The following is a 16,324-nucleotide window of genomic DNA, read 5'->3' as shown; positions in this document are numbered from 1 at the left end:
TATGCTTAATTTGTAACACAATAATAGTAATTTTGTATATATTTCGACATTTTCAACAGTGTTTATTATTTGGCAAAGGCAGATCTCCCGCCGGGCTACGTGATCATGCCCGGGGAGCGGCCGTGCTCCGACAGTCTCAGTTCGGAACTTCAGTATATATGCCAGATATTTAGAAAACTTCGATAGCGTGATTCAGAAGAATACTCGTGGCGCCATCTCTTGTCGAGTAGCGGGAGGTCGCCACAATTATATACACTGTTTGTCATATCGATATTATTGAATATCGAGTAAACAAAAAGGAAATACTATAATAACAAGATAAACTCACTAAGAATTACAATACCGCATGCTTTGGTAATACACACCCATGTTCATGTGCGAATGTCGTGGTTGTGCGAAATGAGAATTATTCGTGAAAAACTATTCAAAGCCGAAGCGCGGACCGTCTACCAGTACCGATCTATTTGTGGCGACTGGATAATGGGAATATAATCGAAGTAATTTGTGAATGTGACATCGAGATCTGAATTTTATGATTGGAAGTTAGTGTTAGTGGTAAATTATTGGTTTTTCAACCGGCTTAGTGATCTCCTGGACGATTTCTTGGAAACTGGTCTCGTGTGATGGGAGATCGGGACTGGAGACCGTTTATTTATGGCGGCTTGGCCTCAATTGTGGCGGAATTCGGTTAGTTTTCGTTTAAGTTTATTTTTATAACCTAATCTAGGGATTGATGCCCTTTTACAGACTTTTGTATTCTTAAAATATTGTACGTAATTACGAGTTATTCGTATTTATTTTTTCGTTAAATACATACTAATATACATACTAATGAAGGAACCTATTTTAACTGTAATTTTTCAATTTAATTTTTATCACTGTAGTTATTGGTCTCTTATGCAACTAAACCCCTATTTAAATAATAACTTTTGTTTTGCATTTAAGTTAGCCGAAAACAGTGTTTCGTAATTTTAGATGTGGAATATAAAACAGAATTATCTACATTTACTATTTATTTCTAAGTACTAGTAACTTTAATTGAAGTTATAACTACCTCTGTGAATTACTTCATGAGAACCTAATAATAACATTATTGAATATATATATTAATTATGTGTAAAAATAATGGCATTTAAAAAAAAATTAAAAAGAGAATAATTATTTTTAAAATTAAAAAAGACAAACCCACTGAGTTTCTTACCGGATCTTCTCAGTAGAGGTCGCGTTCCGATCCGGTAGTAGTTTAAGAAAATATTGTAACTGACAATTTGTAAGTGACGCCGTTGGCCTATACAAAATAAATATATTTCATTTCATTTCATTTCATTTCAACGGCGCGAGCTACTATTTTCAATTAATTTTAGTTAATTTTGAGTTGAAGGTATTTAATCTTATTTTATGATTTCCATTCAAATTACTTCATTAACAATTATTTTAGTAGACTTTTTGGAGCGTAGAGTTTTTGGAGCGGGTAACTCCGGATGGGGTTGCAAGTGTCGCCTTTTTGTTATAAGAACTATGATTATTGTTTCATTTTTGAGAGTGAGTTGACAATTGACGTTGATGGCGTGTGGACTTGTAAATCCATCGGCTCCGAATTTATTATTTTCTTGTGTGCTTCTTTGTTGGAACCGAAAGCAGTTGGTGCACTATGAAGGAACGCCATCTGGCATTTCCATATCGGTCAGACGCGAGGCTCGGCGATCTGACAAATATATTTTTTCTGTATAATCAATTGAAACATTTTTAAGCAATTTCAACAAACGAGGAGGTTCTCAATTTGTCTGGGTTCTTTTTTAAATCAGATGCTTCATTGTTAATTATCTGCTGATACCATTTAACTTATAAGATGGTAGTCACAAAAATACTTATATGGTGGCTATTGGCTTATCCCGAACCCTGTAATGAAATAATAACTCATGCCTTGTCCACCAGGAACATTCCCTATTGACACAACAAAGACGCGTCTCCAGATCCAGGGGCAGAAGATAGACCCTCGCCATGTGGAGCTGAGGTACACTGGCATGGTGGACTGCTTCGTGAAGACTTCTAAACAAGAGGGTGTCAGAGCCCTATATTGTGGGTATGTGAGTTATGAAAACTTGTATATCGACGGCAGCAAAAAAGAAATGACTATCTACAAGAAGTGATTTTGTAGATAGCCATTTGTTCTTTTCTGCCGTCAATTTTATGTAATTCCTTATACTTACTTGCTTCTTGCTTCAAAAATTATGATTATTATGTTTAGACATAAATTAAGATTCTACATGCCATATCAGTAAGTCAGCTTTTCATTTCCACTTTATAATATACCTTTTAAGTTATTATGTAGGTAGCTGTAATAAAAATAATACAAGTGACAACTTTGGTGTGATAATATGGAATCATTACCCATAACACAACTGATTCAATATTTTGTTTATTATTGTATTGTCTGCAATACTAGGATACTATGATGTAATTACCAAGTTACATCAGATATCTATCGTAGTGGTTGCTTTATCTGGTTTTCCCTTTTCGTTGTAATGCCTTTTGCATACATTTTCTACGTAATCTTGATAATTAACTTGATTATAGTGTGTGCTAGTTACATTGCTTTGTATAATAAACTAAACTAATCAACTTGTTTGTTTTGTTTATTTCATAGACTAATTTTGTCTTAATTCAGTGTTATTATACTTAAACTTTTGTAGTGTAACTATTGAATTACATAGGAACGTACTATGAAATAAAAGCTTGCATAATGAACTGGGGTCAAATGACACAATGCAACTTAATATGTTTATTAGATTTATCATAACAGTTATTGTGTTTAAATTATTGTTACATTGTCCTTGCATTTTATTAACAACACTTCACCTCTGATTTATAACAGCTGGCATACACACTGGTTTAATTTTTTATTTGTTCACATAATTAATGTTTATTCTATTGCTAGGGCAATTTTTTCTGCACTGTAGCACATTTAAATTGGATGCATAGCCTACGTGCATTCGTTTTTAGATCAATGGGTATTATAACAGTGAAAGTATAATTAGAATTGGTAGATTAGTCTTCAAAATTATATCAGAGAATACCAAGATTTGCAACATTTGAAATAATATTTATCTCTTTAAGTATGATAGTTGACCTACTTGAGATGAACAACATTGAACTCTTGTGAACTTATTTATGTATAATTTTCATGTTTATTCTATATGTTTACTTTCATATAGTTTTCCTCATTTTATAATTAGGTGTTTTCCTGTTGTGCGAATCTATAACAATGGATTTTTTATACAAAGGCAAAGAGTATCCAATAAAATAATAACCTGTGCTACATCAATTAAAGATCAAAAGAGATTTGATTTGCATTTTTATGTAATGCAATTAACTTGATATTATTAAAAGTGTTAATTTAGATTTTTGTATCTATTATTTTATGATAGGGTTTGAATTTCATAAGATGCACTTGTTCTTTAGACCTTAGATTTCGCAGATTTCGCAAGGTTTTGCTGCTGGAAGTAGCTTGCAATAGTTATCAAAAACACCTATGGACAATATGGCTGGTTAAGTTCTTATCATGGCAGAATGTGCAGGTTTACTCTGTTAACTTATTTATCTTTAAGGGATAGTAAATACGGCTCCGTGATACATGTTTCATATTGCACAGGATATGGCCGGCGGTGCTGCGGCAGGCGACGTACGGCACGATCAAGTTCGGCACGTACTACTCGCTGAAGAAGGCGCTGGCGGCGCGGCGCGCGGACGGCGGCGCGCGCGAGCACCTGCCCACCAACACCTTCTGCGCGGCCTTCGCCGGCGGGCTCTCCAGCGCCATCGCCAACCCCACTGACGTGCTCAAAGTGCGGATGCAAGTGAGTTCTTTAAGCTTTGATTTTGTAGTTGTAGCCATGTTGTTAAAATTGTTTAGGAAAGTTTGTTTCGCGATTTTATTGCAATATCTTCTGATTCAAATCGTCCTTGCGTAAAGATATTACAAAGTTTATGGGAATGTGTCTTTTATTTGTCTGCAATATTTTATAAGCATATTTTGAAGGTTTCCCCCTCGTCAACAAAAAAAAAAGGTACGAGTATAAAGCCATAAATCTACTACCACAGACAATCTTTCAGATTTTTTTTCAGCAGTTTTATAACTATCACAGAAACAGTTTTATAACTATCAATATATTGTTACTTAATCTTATCTAATTTTATGACTCAGCATGTATGTCCTACATAATTACGCACTCCACATTATTTGTCGTCAACCTATTACTATGCCATTTTTGGGCACCATTCGCCTGAGCAATAGGGATCCAAGGCATACTTCACCGCGCTGACCAATGCGAATTGGTAGACTTCACACATCTTTTTTTATTTTTTAAAGAACTCTCTTGCATGTAAGTTGTCTTAATAGAACATTAGTGTTGAAAAACCAGAGGTTGTGTCTGGAATTCGTACCTTGGACGCCTCGATTGAGAGTCCAACTTTGAACCACTAAGTTCCTTCATCTCATGTTTCATTTTATATATAAAAAATATAATAAATTACATTAGGACAAATGTGTTTATGGAAATTCATAAATTGTGACTATTAAAATTAAGTATTGGTAATTTAAGCAATGAGTTGGTGAATGAAATATAAATAAATTAACAATATTTTGCGTACTAATGTAAACAAGTTTTAAAAGGTACCTAATGAAAATAAGTACAGTGAAACTTGGTTAAGTGGGACCTGGATAAGTGAGAAACCTCCATAACTGGAACTCATGCTGAGGTCCCAACACTTTGACACTGAATTACCTCTGTTAGTGGGACGAGGTAAACCTCTATATCTGGGATTTGTTCTTTCGATTTATCATCATAGTTACCTCTATAACTGAGACAGCGAGTAAATTTTATATGCATAAACCTCTGTAACTGAGATAACATTGTTTGTTTACTCATTCTTATTCTACCCACAAATTCCCTTTCAAATGGAACCCTCTGTAAATGAGACAGATATTTATTTATACCTGTATATCTGAGACACTGGGTAAGTGGAATACCTCTATAAGTGAAACGACATTGCAGGTCCCTTGATGTCTCACTTAACCAGGTTTCACTGTAATAGTAAAAGTTATTAGTGTTTGTGTACTGAAATAAATATATTTTATTATATTTTTAATAGGATTTGCCATCACTTGCGGATTTGATGCTAAGCTTTACTGATTAAATTGATAAGATAGACCGTACAAAGTTGCGACATGGGAATGAGAGATATTATTCTCTCTCCTTTAGGTGATAGAATAGTATTTTCCTTCTACGCAAGTCGTTTCAAAACATTCTAATCACACCATGTAGGTATGTTTTGTTGATATTAGTGTCATAGCTAGACTGTATAGTTTGAAAAAATGTGTGAACGATTTTTTACCCGACTGCCAAGGAAGGGTTATGTTTTTCGCGCGTATCTTGTATGTTTGTCTTTCTTTATTTGATCCGATCTAACAAACGGCTGGATGAATTTCAACAGTTAAGATGTCATTATATTTGTCTCAATGACCCGAGTGTCCTTAGATAGGTGTTAGTAAGAAAAAAACAAAATGGCGGATTTTTGGCGCGAAATAGTAACACATTTAAAAAAAAAATGTTAACCGATCCTATCGAGTAGGGTATCAAATGAAAGGAAATTAAACGGAGATTATAAAAACATATTTGTATATATATAAAACAGCAAGGTGACTGACTGACTGACTAACTAAATGACTTTTTCATTTTTCAGAAATCAACGTACTGCCTAAACCAAAGACCTTACACTTCTGAAATTTTGCACATAGGTTCTCTATATAGCGCGAATAAGTACTAAGAAAGGTCTTTTGGAAATTCTACCCTAAAGAGGGTAAAATAGGGTAAAACAGTTTTTTTGAAATCCTTTAATTTTGAAGCAACTACTATAAAATTTTGTATTTGGCTTTCTGGATAGGAACAAGGACGCACTTATTTATCGCCTGCCGAAAAATCAACCCCGTAGAGGGTAAAATAAGGGTTTAAAGTTCAGTAATCAGTAATCAGTAATTTATTGCTAAAACAACAGGTACATAAAATGATGGTGTTAACAATGGTAGTTCCTCTGTGTATACCCTAAGGGCGTGCAATTTTTATATAATATTATTATTATTCTAGTTATTTTAATTATTATTTATTATTATATTATGTTCATATTATTCATAAGATATAATTTACAATTGTCACAGGGTTTTCATTTTATTAATTAATACAATACAATTAATACTAAATAATAAAAGTAATTATCACAATAAGCAATTTGATGTCAGCGGTAACGGAATAGTAATCTTAAATTTAAATTCATGCAATAATGTCAACATATTTTATCATTGAGATATTCATCAATACTGTAATAACATTTATTTACAAGCCGTTCTCTTATATTTGATTTAAACCTTTGTATATTGAGATCTTTAATCGTATCTGGTAGATGATTAAATATTTTAGTGGCCATATTATATATGCTTCTACTATACAGAGTGGTTTTAGACATTTGTTTTGGTACAACTTTAAAAATATTTTTAGTTTTCCTTGGACATCTTGTATATTTTATATCGAAAAGCTGCAAGTTCTCCTTAACAAAAATGCACACCTCGTATATATATAAGCAAGGCAATGTTAATACTTTAAGATTTGTGTAAAGTAATCTGCAACTATGTCGTTGATTAACAATCGTCAATTTTGAAGCAAACACTATGAAATTTTGCATCAGGCTTGTTAGATAAAAATAATGAAATTCTACCTCTATCGAGGTGAAATAATGACCGAAACTCTGATTTACTGAAGTTATATATTTTATAGACAGTAAATGGTGGATTTTTTCGCGAAATACGAGTAGTAACACGTTTTAAAAAAAGTTAACCAAACCTATCGAATAGGGTGTCAAAATACAGGAAATTAAGAGGAGATTACACATACGTTATATAATATATCTTATATGTAAAATTTTCGTGTTAGTTACCGTACTCCTCCGAAACGGCTTCACCGATTTTCACCTAATTTTATATACATATTCAGTAAGTCTGAGAATCGGCCACTATCTATATTTTTTACCCCTAAGTGATAAGGGTTGTTCACCCTTAACATTTATTTATTTATTTGGCAACACAACGTTTGCCGAGTCAGCTAGTACATATATACCCGTATATACACATCAAGATGACTGTCTGACTAAATGAGTGAGTTGCTGTACCAGAGATCGACGCAAAAGGCAACCGCTGAACTTAAGCGTGCTGGAATTTTACACATTTTTTAGGTTCTTTATATAGCGTAAATGAGCACTACGAGGATAAAATACTTCGATCACTAATAAGAACTTAAAATAGGATAATATTGTTTGAACATCTTTTGTTTTTGAAGCAGACACCTACTCGTATTATGAAACTTTGTATGTAGCTTTCTGGATAAAAATAACGAAATGCCTATTTCACTGCTTTTGGAAATTCTACTTCAGCCTTTTTGGTGCAGTCGGGTTTTTGATTTTTTAAATTAATTACTTGTTAATTCAAGTTAAAATGTCATTTATTCGAAATTGATTCATATCTAACTCTTTTTGAAGGTTTTTGTTATTTCCTATTTTCGCAAGAACAAAAATGTTTGCCTGCGTAGCCAATTTTTATAGTCGTTTTTATATGCTGAATTATTGATAATGACAGTAAGCCAAGTGAAACTGAACGTCAATAAAATTCAGCCCAAGATCACGCACAAAGTAATAAAATGTACGTCGAATAAATTACTTGTTAGGAAACTGAAACTTGTACATTCAGTTTTGAAAGTTTGTTCAATATTTGACTGATCACTGATGTTACTTGAACACGCAAAGTAACAAAAATATTCCGCTTCATAGGTTGATATACGAAATATACTTAGAAAAATAAAACTGTATTTTACGTTTCATATGAGTGGTAGTTATTTTAGAAGAACAGAAAGATATGTAAATTATTTTACTTGTGCAGATAAACGATGATACATACTTGTGACAATTGAATACTAAATTGGAAAAAATCTTGGCAACTGTTGACCCTGCGGTCAAGTGAATAACATCTCGTTGTTTACGAATTTCAAGAGTTATAAATGACAGAGTATTAAAAATGACGTATTTATTTATGCACATTACGAGTCATGTTTAGTGTCTGTAAAAATAAAGTCTAATAATTACAAATATAATACAAACGAATTAACTTTGCTTGTTACACATTATCTTGATTGCTAAGACTGAATAAACATTATGTGAATACCACCGTTAATAAAATATAAATTACTTTTGTATGTCCGTTATAAGTATGTGTTGATTAATTGTTCGTATATTGGTCTGTAGGGTATTGTACGTATTTTTCTGTCTGTGTTATTTTATACATTTTCGAACATTTCATCACTATGTAGGTAATTGTCAATATTGCGTGACTCCCTGTTATTATGTTATATGGTAGGAAATATTCTATTTTCAATATTTATTTATATATAGTTTTTTATTTAAGTTATTTATAGTTATTAGATGTGACGTTATTTCTATCATAAAATTGTTCTTAACTGTACGTTTCGTAATGTCATGCCATATCACGTTATAAATATATAACTCGGCAGTGATAGTCTAGTAATTAAGAATCTCGGCCTTTTGATCGAGGGGTCTGAGGTTGAAATCTCAGACACGCATCTTTGATTTTTCAATCTTATGTGTGTATTAGAAATTAATTATTACTTGCTTAAATGGTGAAGGAAAACATTGTGAGGAAACCTGCTTGAGAAGTTTAAAAAAAAAGTTTTCAAAGATATGAGAAGTCTGCCGATACGCACTCGGCCAGCGCGGTGGACCTATGGCTTAATCCTTCTCATTCTGAGAGGAGACCCGTGCCCAGCAGCGGGACAGCAATGGGTCGATGATGATATATATGATACTCGGTGTACTAAAGATTAAATTCGATATATAAGCCGGTGTGACGTTGTGGGGTCAGGTGGGCGACGAGAAGCGCAACCTGGTGGCGTGTTTCGTGGAGATCTACCGCGTGGAGGGCGTGCGCGGGCTGTGGCGCGGCGTGGGCCCCACGTCGCAGCGCGCGGCGCTCATCGCGGCGGTGGAGCTGCCCGCCTACGACGCCAGCAAGCGCCGCCTCACGCCCGCGCTGGGCGACGCGCCGCTCAACCACCTGCTGTCCAGCCTGCTCGCCAGCCTCGGCAGCGCCGTCGCCAGCACGCCGCTCGATGTCATCCGGGTACGTTCGTGACGTAACCCGTGCATTGTGATACATCTATAGCAACATATTGCGACTCGACCGTCGATGGACAACGCTGAAATACCACTACGTCATCCGAGGCTATAAGTTAAACACATATCCATCCAATTATGATTCCGATCAATATCGTCAAAACATACCCAGGAACATATTCCAAATAAAATAAAATTTCTACACGACATCGCAATTCTTACATTATAACCTTATCTATAGATGTATTAACCTTAGTGCCCCCAAAATTCTCTGTCGTCAAAGTCATAATAAATCTCTAGGGGGTCTGATAACGATTTTTACATCAGATCCAGATACAATAATTTATAATTACCTACATTATTGGCAATTAGTCTTAAAACTGTTCAAAGGGTCGTTAAATATGAATACCGCTAATTATGTTCCTATTTTACCAATGCATAATACACCAATCGTAAAATTAAAACACCATTTAACCATATACTTATTCAAATCCAAATTATTTCTGATTTCAGACGCGACTTATGAACCAAAGAAATGTTAAGGATCCCTTAGCGCAAGTCAATCAAAGAATATATAAGGGAACTATAGACTGCTTTTTACAGGTAAATGTAACATATTGTTTAATAATAATTTTGTTATAATTTGTCTAAATAAATCACGTAAACTTAAATGGCGACGTATATTATGTATATCTTTCTCACGCACTATAGATAAGAAGTGAAAAATAAATAGAAATTACAAGATTAAGATTATTTGTCTTATGATTTGATTCACTAATTGTTTTTTTTGTTTTTTTTTGCAGACTGTTCGAAATGAAGGTTTCCTAGCACTTTACAAGGGCTTCGTGCCGACGTGGTTGCGAATGGGTCCGTGGAACATCATCTTCTTCATCACGTACGAGCAGCTGAAGCGGCTCTACTAACCCTCCTTGTGGCACTCCCGCGGGATTCACGCTAACGTCCTTGTTTCGTAGAATATAGGACCCGATGGAACACGTCACGCTGTGGAGGATGGAGCTGCCTTCGTGCGTCGAGAACATTCAATGAGGTATGATATGTTATCAACTTGCATAGAAATTATGTTTTCTTGTTATGATTTCATTCACTGACAATTTTTTGTATATTATTGAAGTAGCAAACAAGTTAATACTCGTTGGACATAATCATGGACATAATCAATACCCAAATAAAAATAGATTATTTCTGTTATTAAACAGAAATGGCAGTGTCGGTTTTGTCTCTGGAGTTGAACCATGGATTCTACCACTTGCAATCCATTGATCTGTTTTGGCAGAGAGTGAAATAATTAATTTGAGTATGAGTGTTTTACTCTTGTACGAGGGGCGCCTATCTGTGTAACACAATTAATTCTCTGATTTTAATCTTTTTTTTTTTTACAAAAAAATATATTATTTTAAATTGGAATTATGTTTTATTTCAGATAATCAAGACGCCGCTTCTTCGTGCATGTAGCTAAATATAATGATTAAGGGTTTATTGAAACGCGATTAATATTGATTAAACTGGATACAACAATCAAAAATACATGTAAATAAAGAAAACTACTTTTTGACACATTTAAAGAGATCCTAAATCTATACTTATAATTTTTGATGACTGGTAAACTCTCATAAAATACATTTATGTTATGCATTTTGTATTGATTTCACAATTCGCAATTTGGAAATTGTATTTCCTGAATTACTCCTTAATGAGATTGCGCTTATTAATGATAATTTATATTATGCGGAACATATCAGGGATGGCGGAGACACTAAGTGTCGGAAGCATGAAATAGTTTCAGATGTTATTTATGTATGAGGCTTGACATTGTATAGTTTGTATCTATAGTTTATCTGCAATGTTTGGAGAGGTTAATACTTTCACTCCGACAAAGTTTCATAAGTGATTTTGTTTGAAAATAGTAACTTATTGTTACTTAAAAGAAATCTTTGAAATGTAAATAACCTCTTTAAGAAGTGGCATAATCTGCTGTAACGTTTTGTCCACTAAAATTTCGTTCTGAAGAATCATACCACTACAATATTAGAGTTAGAAGCAATTATGGTCCGTAGGTTTCCTAGAAAGATCTAAAAATCCTAACGTAGATGTAGAAATAATTTCGTAGATTAAGTAGACAATGTTGTAACATTATTTAGCTGATTTTTAGTGATCGAATAGTCTTATTCATTCGTGAAAATTGTATGTTTGTAGGTTCCTTTTATAGTTGATGTATTTTCATATGTAACTTATACTCAAGTTCATATTTTGACAGGCTACTGAGATATCCGTATACTCAAATGTTACCACAGTTCTTAACTAAAGTGTATGGCTCAGCTATAGGCATACTGTAACAGTTTTTTAGCATCCGATATTGACAGAAAATAAGTAAAATACTGAAATATTCACATTTATATTTAATAGATTTTATACCTGGTAACACTCTTTATCATAGTAGTTAGCAGATTTATGGATTTGGGTATAATTGTAGGGCAACCGTCCAATTTATTGGGATTATCGTAGTTGAAATGCTGTAACATTAATACCATCGGCCGAAAATTATAGTAAAATGTAAATGTTTGTATACTTAATCATTTAATTTAAAATTTGAATTCCTTATTGCAGCTGTCAAATTAAGTACCAATTTTAATCTGGTAGCAAAAAAGATGTATCCAATAGATATGCAACTAGGAATCGAACTTGGGAATCCAAAGCCAAAGACGTGTAAAATTTTTATAATGGTACTTAAGCTATTGTTTTCGATTGATGGTTTACTATGTTACTTATTATTTTTCTCTAGGTCGTTTAGATTAGTATATTGAATGTATTTAGATCCCCTGCATTAAAAGAAAACCCCAATGTCGATGCCCATTGTTTAATAGTCTTTAACACTATACTCATGATTTATAAAGACTGACTTAAGTCGTCTTCGCATTTTGGAAAGAACTTACTATTTAGCCATAAACTCGACATGACACTACCAGTTTTCATGATGATGTGCCAGAATTTTCTGTATTTATTTTTTCTATGCTTTTATTAGTCGTAAGTGTAAAGTTTCTGAGGTTGAGTAAAATACGAAATAAAAAAGTAAACTAGTAAAACAGTGAAACAAATTGCATTTGTATACAATTTAAGCATGGTTGCATTTAATTTGTGATTGAACCAAAGTTATTATGAAAATATTTTAATTGATAATTTCGGTGAGGAAATCTTTAAAAAATGTAGACAAAGACAAATTGGGATGTTTTGCTTACTCTGCCTTTGGTATTCTTATTAAATATATACATATGAAACATAGAAAATATTTAGATACATACGTAGTGTCGATGCGAAGTTGGTCTATTACAATCGCATGCATCATGAAATTATTCAAGTGAAATTTTCTTTAAATAGGTTTAGTCGTACTACGAGTATTTTAACGTAGAACTGTGTATGTAATGACTTTGGGTTGATCAAAGATTCTAATGTCCATAGACTGAACTGATCACTTACATAAAATACATTTCCTATTTCAAAGTTTTCATAACATTTTTTTTATCGTGATCACTTTAACTCACGTATCAGAATGGCATGTAATGTAAATATTGTAGACTATGCGGTGACCTTTGATCATTGACGAGGTTTCATGAGCTTAAGACGTACAGAATGATGTCGACTCGGTCACGCAACTGATGTAATCAATGTAGGTACAAAGAATTAGCCAAATTTAACTATTCGAATAAATATACATACTTGTGTATCTCTTGTTTTATTTTTAATATCCACCTGCGTAACTCTTATACAATTAATGTTGAAATACTTAGTTCTTAGAATGTATGTAAAAAAGAAGTATACAATTATATATTATACTTTCAACTAAATATTTCATAAAATAATTGTCGAAAAGTTTACGTACTTACCTCAAAACTTCGATCACTAGTAGTGATCGAAGCCTCAAAACTAATTTTAATTAATTCCATTATTATCTGCCGTTTATCACGAATATGGCCAATTTTTATTTATTATTATTATTATGGCCAACTGTATTTTTCGAGTGAAAGGTTTTATTTAAGCCATTTAATTTTTTTATTAATGTTTAAATAAGATATTATTTCGATGAAAAAAATTGGCATTTGGTTGGAGACAAAAGCGCGCGTAAAAATAATATATCAATTGACACGTCAGCGCTTGACAGGCAAAAATACGATAGCAAATATACAACAGAATATATTACAAAATATTAATTTCCAATAAATGATTACGTAATGCATATTCCTAGTAGAATTTGAGAATTACTCGTATGTATTAACGAAATGGATGCGAATGTGGTGGAGTGCGAGGTGGCGGAGAGGGAGGGCGGGGGGTGCGGCTGCGGCGGCGCGGCGTCGCTCGCCGTGCTGCAGGACGTGCAGCGCGCCTACGAGGCCCGCATGGCGCTCATCTGCCGCGCCGGCGGCTCCAATAAACTGCAGGTAGCTATCGCACTTGGACCATGAGTCTTAATCTACCCTTTGCAAGTCAGGAGTTTAGTGTTGTATTGGGTCTTGTCTTAATCGTGTTCGCGGTGAAGATAAGTACATTTATGTAAGTTTATTTGTTCAAGATTTATTTAAGTAAGTACATAAAATGCCAGTATATCTACATATAATTTGGAAAATTACCTACATTTTTACTGCTTTTTTTTTAATTTTATAAAATCGCAGCACAATCGTGTCTATAAAATTAGACCGATATCATTTAGTAAGCAGATATTTTATTAATTTACCTGGATCATAGTTACTACCAAAATAATGTCCAGTTTTAATAATTTAACGAGAATTTATATAAATTAAAGATATGAAATTAATAAATGACCCACATGTACACGGAAGAAACAAGTGCAGTTGTTTCAAAGCTGGGTGGGCGACCTGGTGGGACAGAACGCGCTGCTGGCGCGCGCCGTCGAGGACTTGGAGGGGGAGGTCACGACGCGGCTGCTGCTAGAGAGGCGACGCCATGCTGAGGTGTGTTCTATTTTTAAAAGAATGCATGGAAATTAGATGGAGCATGTGAAATAATTTTAAATTATTTTTTTAGGTTACATTCATTGATATAAACTATACCTACCTCATAGATACCTACCTAATGGTTGGTTATGAAAGTTTACGGCATCTATGTAATATTGATAAATTAGTAAAATTTGTGTCACATTAAATCCTGGAGGTGGCATAATTAGCATAAACTATTATGTTTATAATTTTGTGCTCAATTTAGTATAGTCTGCTTACAATTCATGCTAGTCCGCTCTGAATGTAAAAATGAATCGCGTCGCCTTAACAAATTGTATGATTACACTTGCTCGCACCAACTTCATAACGGACTAGGAGTTTGGCGAGGTCTATACCAGGGTTGTTGCTGATGCAGGTTTTTACTAGATCAGCTGATGCTGATGCTGATGTTGATTTTTTCAGATTAATATCAGCTGATGCTGATGCTGATATTTAAAAATACTAAATCTATATATATAAAAGCGAAAAGATACTCACGTTCAAAACGTATTAATCAAGGTTTTGACTAAATTGCTGAAGCTACAATCATGAAATTTGAAACAAAGCTTCATTTTATAATGTAGATGCGCACTAAGAACGGATTTTTTGTTATTCCACCGTTAAAGGGGTTAAATGGGGGTTGAAAGATAGTATGAAAGTCCGTCAGTTTTAAAGCAAATTGGATGAAAATTGGTATTTAGCTTTCTGATTTAAAGTAATAAAAATCTAATCTAAGGGTTTTTCCAAAATCAACCCTAAAGGTGGTTAAATAGGGGTCGACAGCTTTTTTTTAATTTTTCCATTTTGGAAGCCAGCACTATGAAAGTTAGTCATTGCTTTACTGGTTAGATATAATAGAATTTTAGTTCTACCGTTTTTGGAAAATCAACCCCTATGTGGGTAAAATAAGGGTTGTAAGTTTGTATGGAATTCTCCCAGTTTTGATGTAAACTCTATGAAAATCGGTATTTTGGTTTTCGATTAAAAATAATAAAATACCTATTTCACCATTTTTTGTAAAATCAACCCTTAAGTTGGTAAAATAAGGGTTGACAGCTTATTTTAAAATTTGAAAGCTAGCACTATGAAAGTTAGCCATTGCTCTACTGGTAAGATATAGTAAAACTTTAATTGTACCGTTTTTGGAAAATCAACCCTTATGTGGGTTAAATAAGGGTTGTAATTTTGTATGAAAGTCCTCCAGTTTTGATGTAAACTGTATGAAAATCGGTATTTAGATTTTCGATAGAAAATAATTAAACACTTATTTCACTGTTTTTGGAAAAACAACCCTTAAGTTGGTAAAATAGGGTTGACAACTTATTTTAAAATTTGCCAATTTGAAAGCCAGCACTACGAAAGTTAGTCATTGCCTTACTGGTTAGATATAGTGGAACTTTAATTCTACCATTTTTGGAAAATCAACCCTTATATGGGTTCAATAAGGGTTGTAAGTTTGTATGAAAGTCCCCCAGTTTTGATGTAAACTGTATGAAAATCGGTATTTGGGTTTTCGATAGAAAATAATTAAACACCATTTTCATCATTTTTGGAAAATCAACCCTTAAGTTGGTAAAATAAGGGTTGACAACTTATTTTAAAATTTACCAATTTGAAAGCTAGCACAACGAAAGTTAGTCATTGCCTTACTGGTTAGATATAGTGGAACTTTAATTCTACCGTCTTTGGAAAATCAACCCTTATGTGGGTTAAATAGGGGTTGAAAGTTTGTTGGGAAGTACGCAGATTTTGAAACAAAGTCTATGAAAATTGGTATTTTGCTTTCTGGTTGTAAATAATATATCACTTATTTTTCCATTTTTTGAAAATCAACCCATTAAGGTCGTTAAATAGGGGTTGGAACTTTATTTTATAATCCGTTAATTTGGAAGCAACCACTATGAAAAATTATCATTAGACTCAATAAAGCATCTGAGTCACTGCTTTTTTAGATCAACCCTTAAGACGGCTATAAAAGGGTTTATGAATTATGCCTTTCTGTTTACCCACCTTTTTCAGCATTTTTAGCAACTCAACAATCAACCCCATTAGGGTACTATTAGTAAAGAAAGTTTCTTTAAAAACCGTTA

The 16,324-nt window shown here is 33.5% G+C and overlaps 2 protein-coding genes across 2 annotated transcripts in view; both read left to right on the top strand.

Annotated features, from left to right (window-relative positions):
• The first annotated feature begins 264 nt into the window (after positions 1 to 264).
• Positions 265 to 12,967, top strand: Bmcp (uncoupling protein Bmcp mitochondrial). The gene is made up of 7 exons (XM_073080306.1): positions 265 to 687; positions 1,936 to 2,083; positions 3,653 to 3,857; positions 8,978 to 9,235; positions 9,742 to 9,831; positions 10,032 to 10,276; positions 10,670 to 12,967. The coding sequence occupies exons 1-6, from the start codon at positions 624 to 626 to the stop codon at positions 10,149 to 10,151; spliced, it is 885 nt and encodes a 294-aa protein (XP_072936407.1). The 5' UTR covers positions 265 to 623; the 3' UTR covers positions 10,152 to 10,276; positions 10,670 to 12,967.
• A 351-nt stretch (positions 12,968 to 13,318) lies between these two features.
• The window catches only part of LOC140748214 (uncharacterized), a 32,750-nt gene continuing 29,744 nt past the window's right edge, over positions 13,319 to 16,324 (top strand). The window contains exons 1-2 of the mRNA XM_073080974.1: positions 13,319 to 13,679; positions 14,079 to 14,210. Coding sequence (XP_072937075.1) covers positions 13,521 to 13,679; positions 14,079 to 14,210 — 291 coding nt within the window. The 5' untranslated portion in view covers positions 13,319 to 13,520. The remainder of the gene's footprint in view (positions 13,680 to 14,078; positions 14,211 to 16,324) is intronic.

The sequence above is a fragment of the Epargyreus clarus genome, unplaced genomic scaffold, assembly GCF_041222505.1.
Source record: "Epargyreus clarus isolate Ecla_fem2 unplaced genomic scaffold, WU_Ecla_fem_2.2 ptg000015l, whole genome shotgun sequence".
Lineage (NCBI taxonomy): Eukaryota > Metazoa > Arthropoda > Insecta > Lepidoptera > Hesperiidae > Epargyreus > Epargyreus clarus.
This window is presented reverse-complemented; position numbering and strand designations above follow the sequence as displayed.

Coding starts and splice junctions, on each gene's coding strand:
- Bmcp (XM_073080306.1), top strand. CDS start 624: ATGGGAGATCGGGACTGGAGACCGTTTATTTATGGCGGCTTGGCCTCA. Junction 688..1,935: donor CTCAATTGTGGCGGAATTCG/GTTAGTTTTCGT, acceptor CTTGTCCACCAG/GAACATTCCCTATTGACACA. Junction 9,832..10,031: donor CTATAGACTGCTTTTTACAG/GTAAATGTAACA, acceptor TTTTTTTTGCAG/ACTGTTCGAAATGAAGGTTT.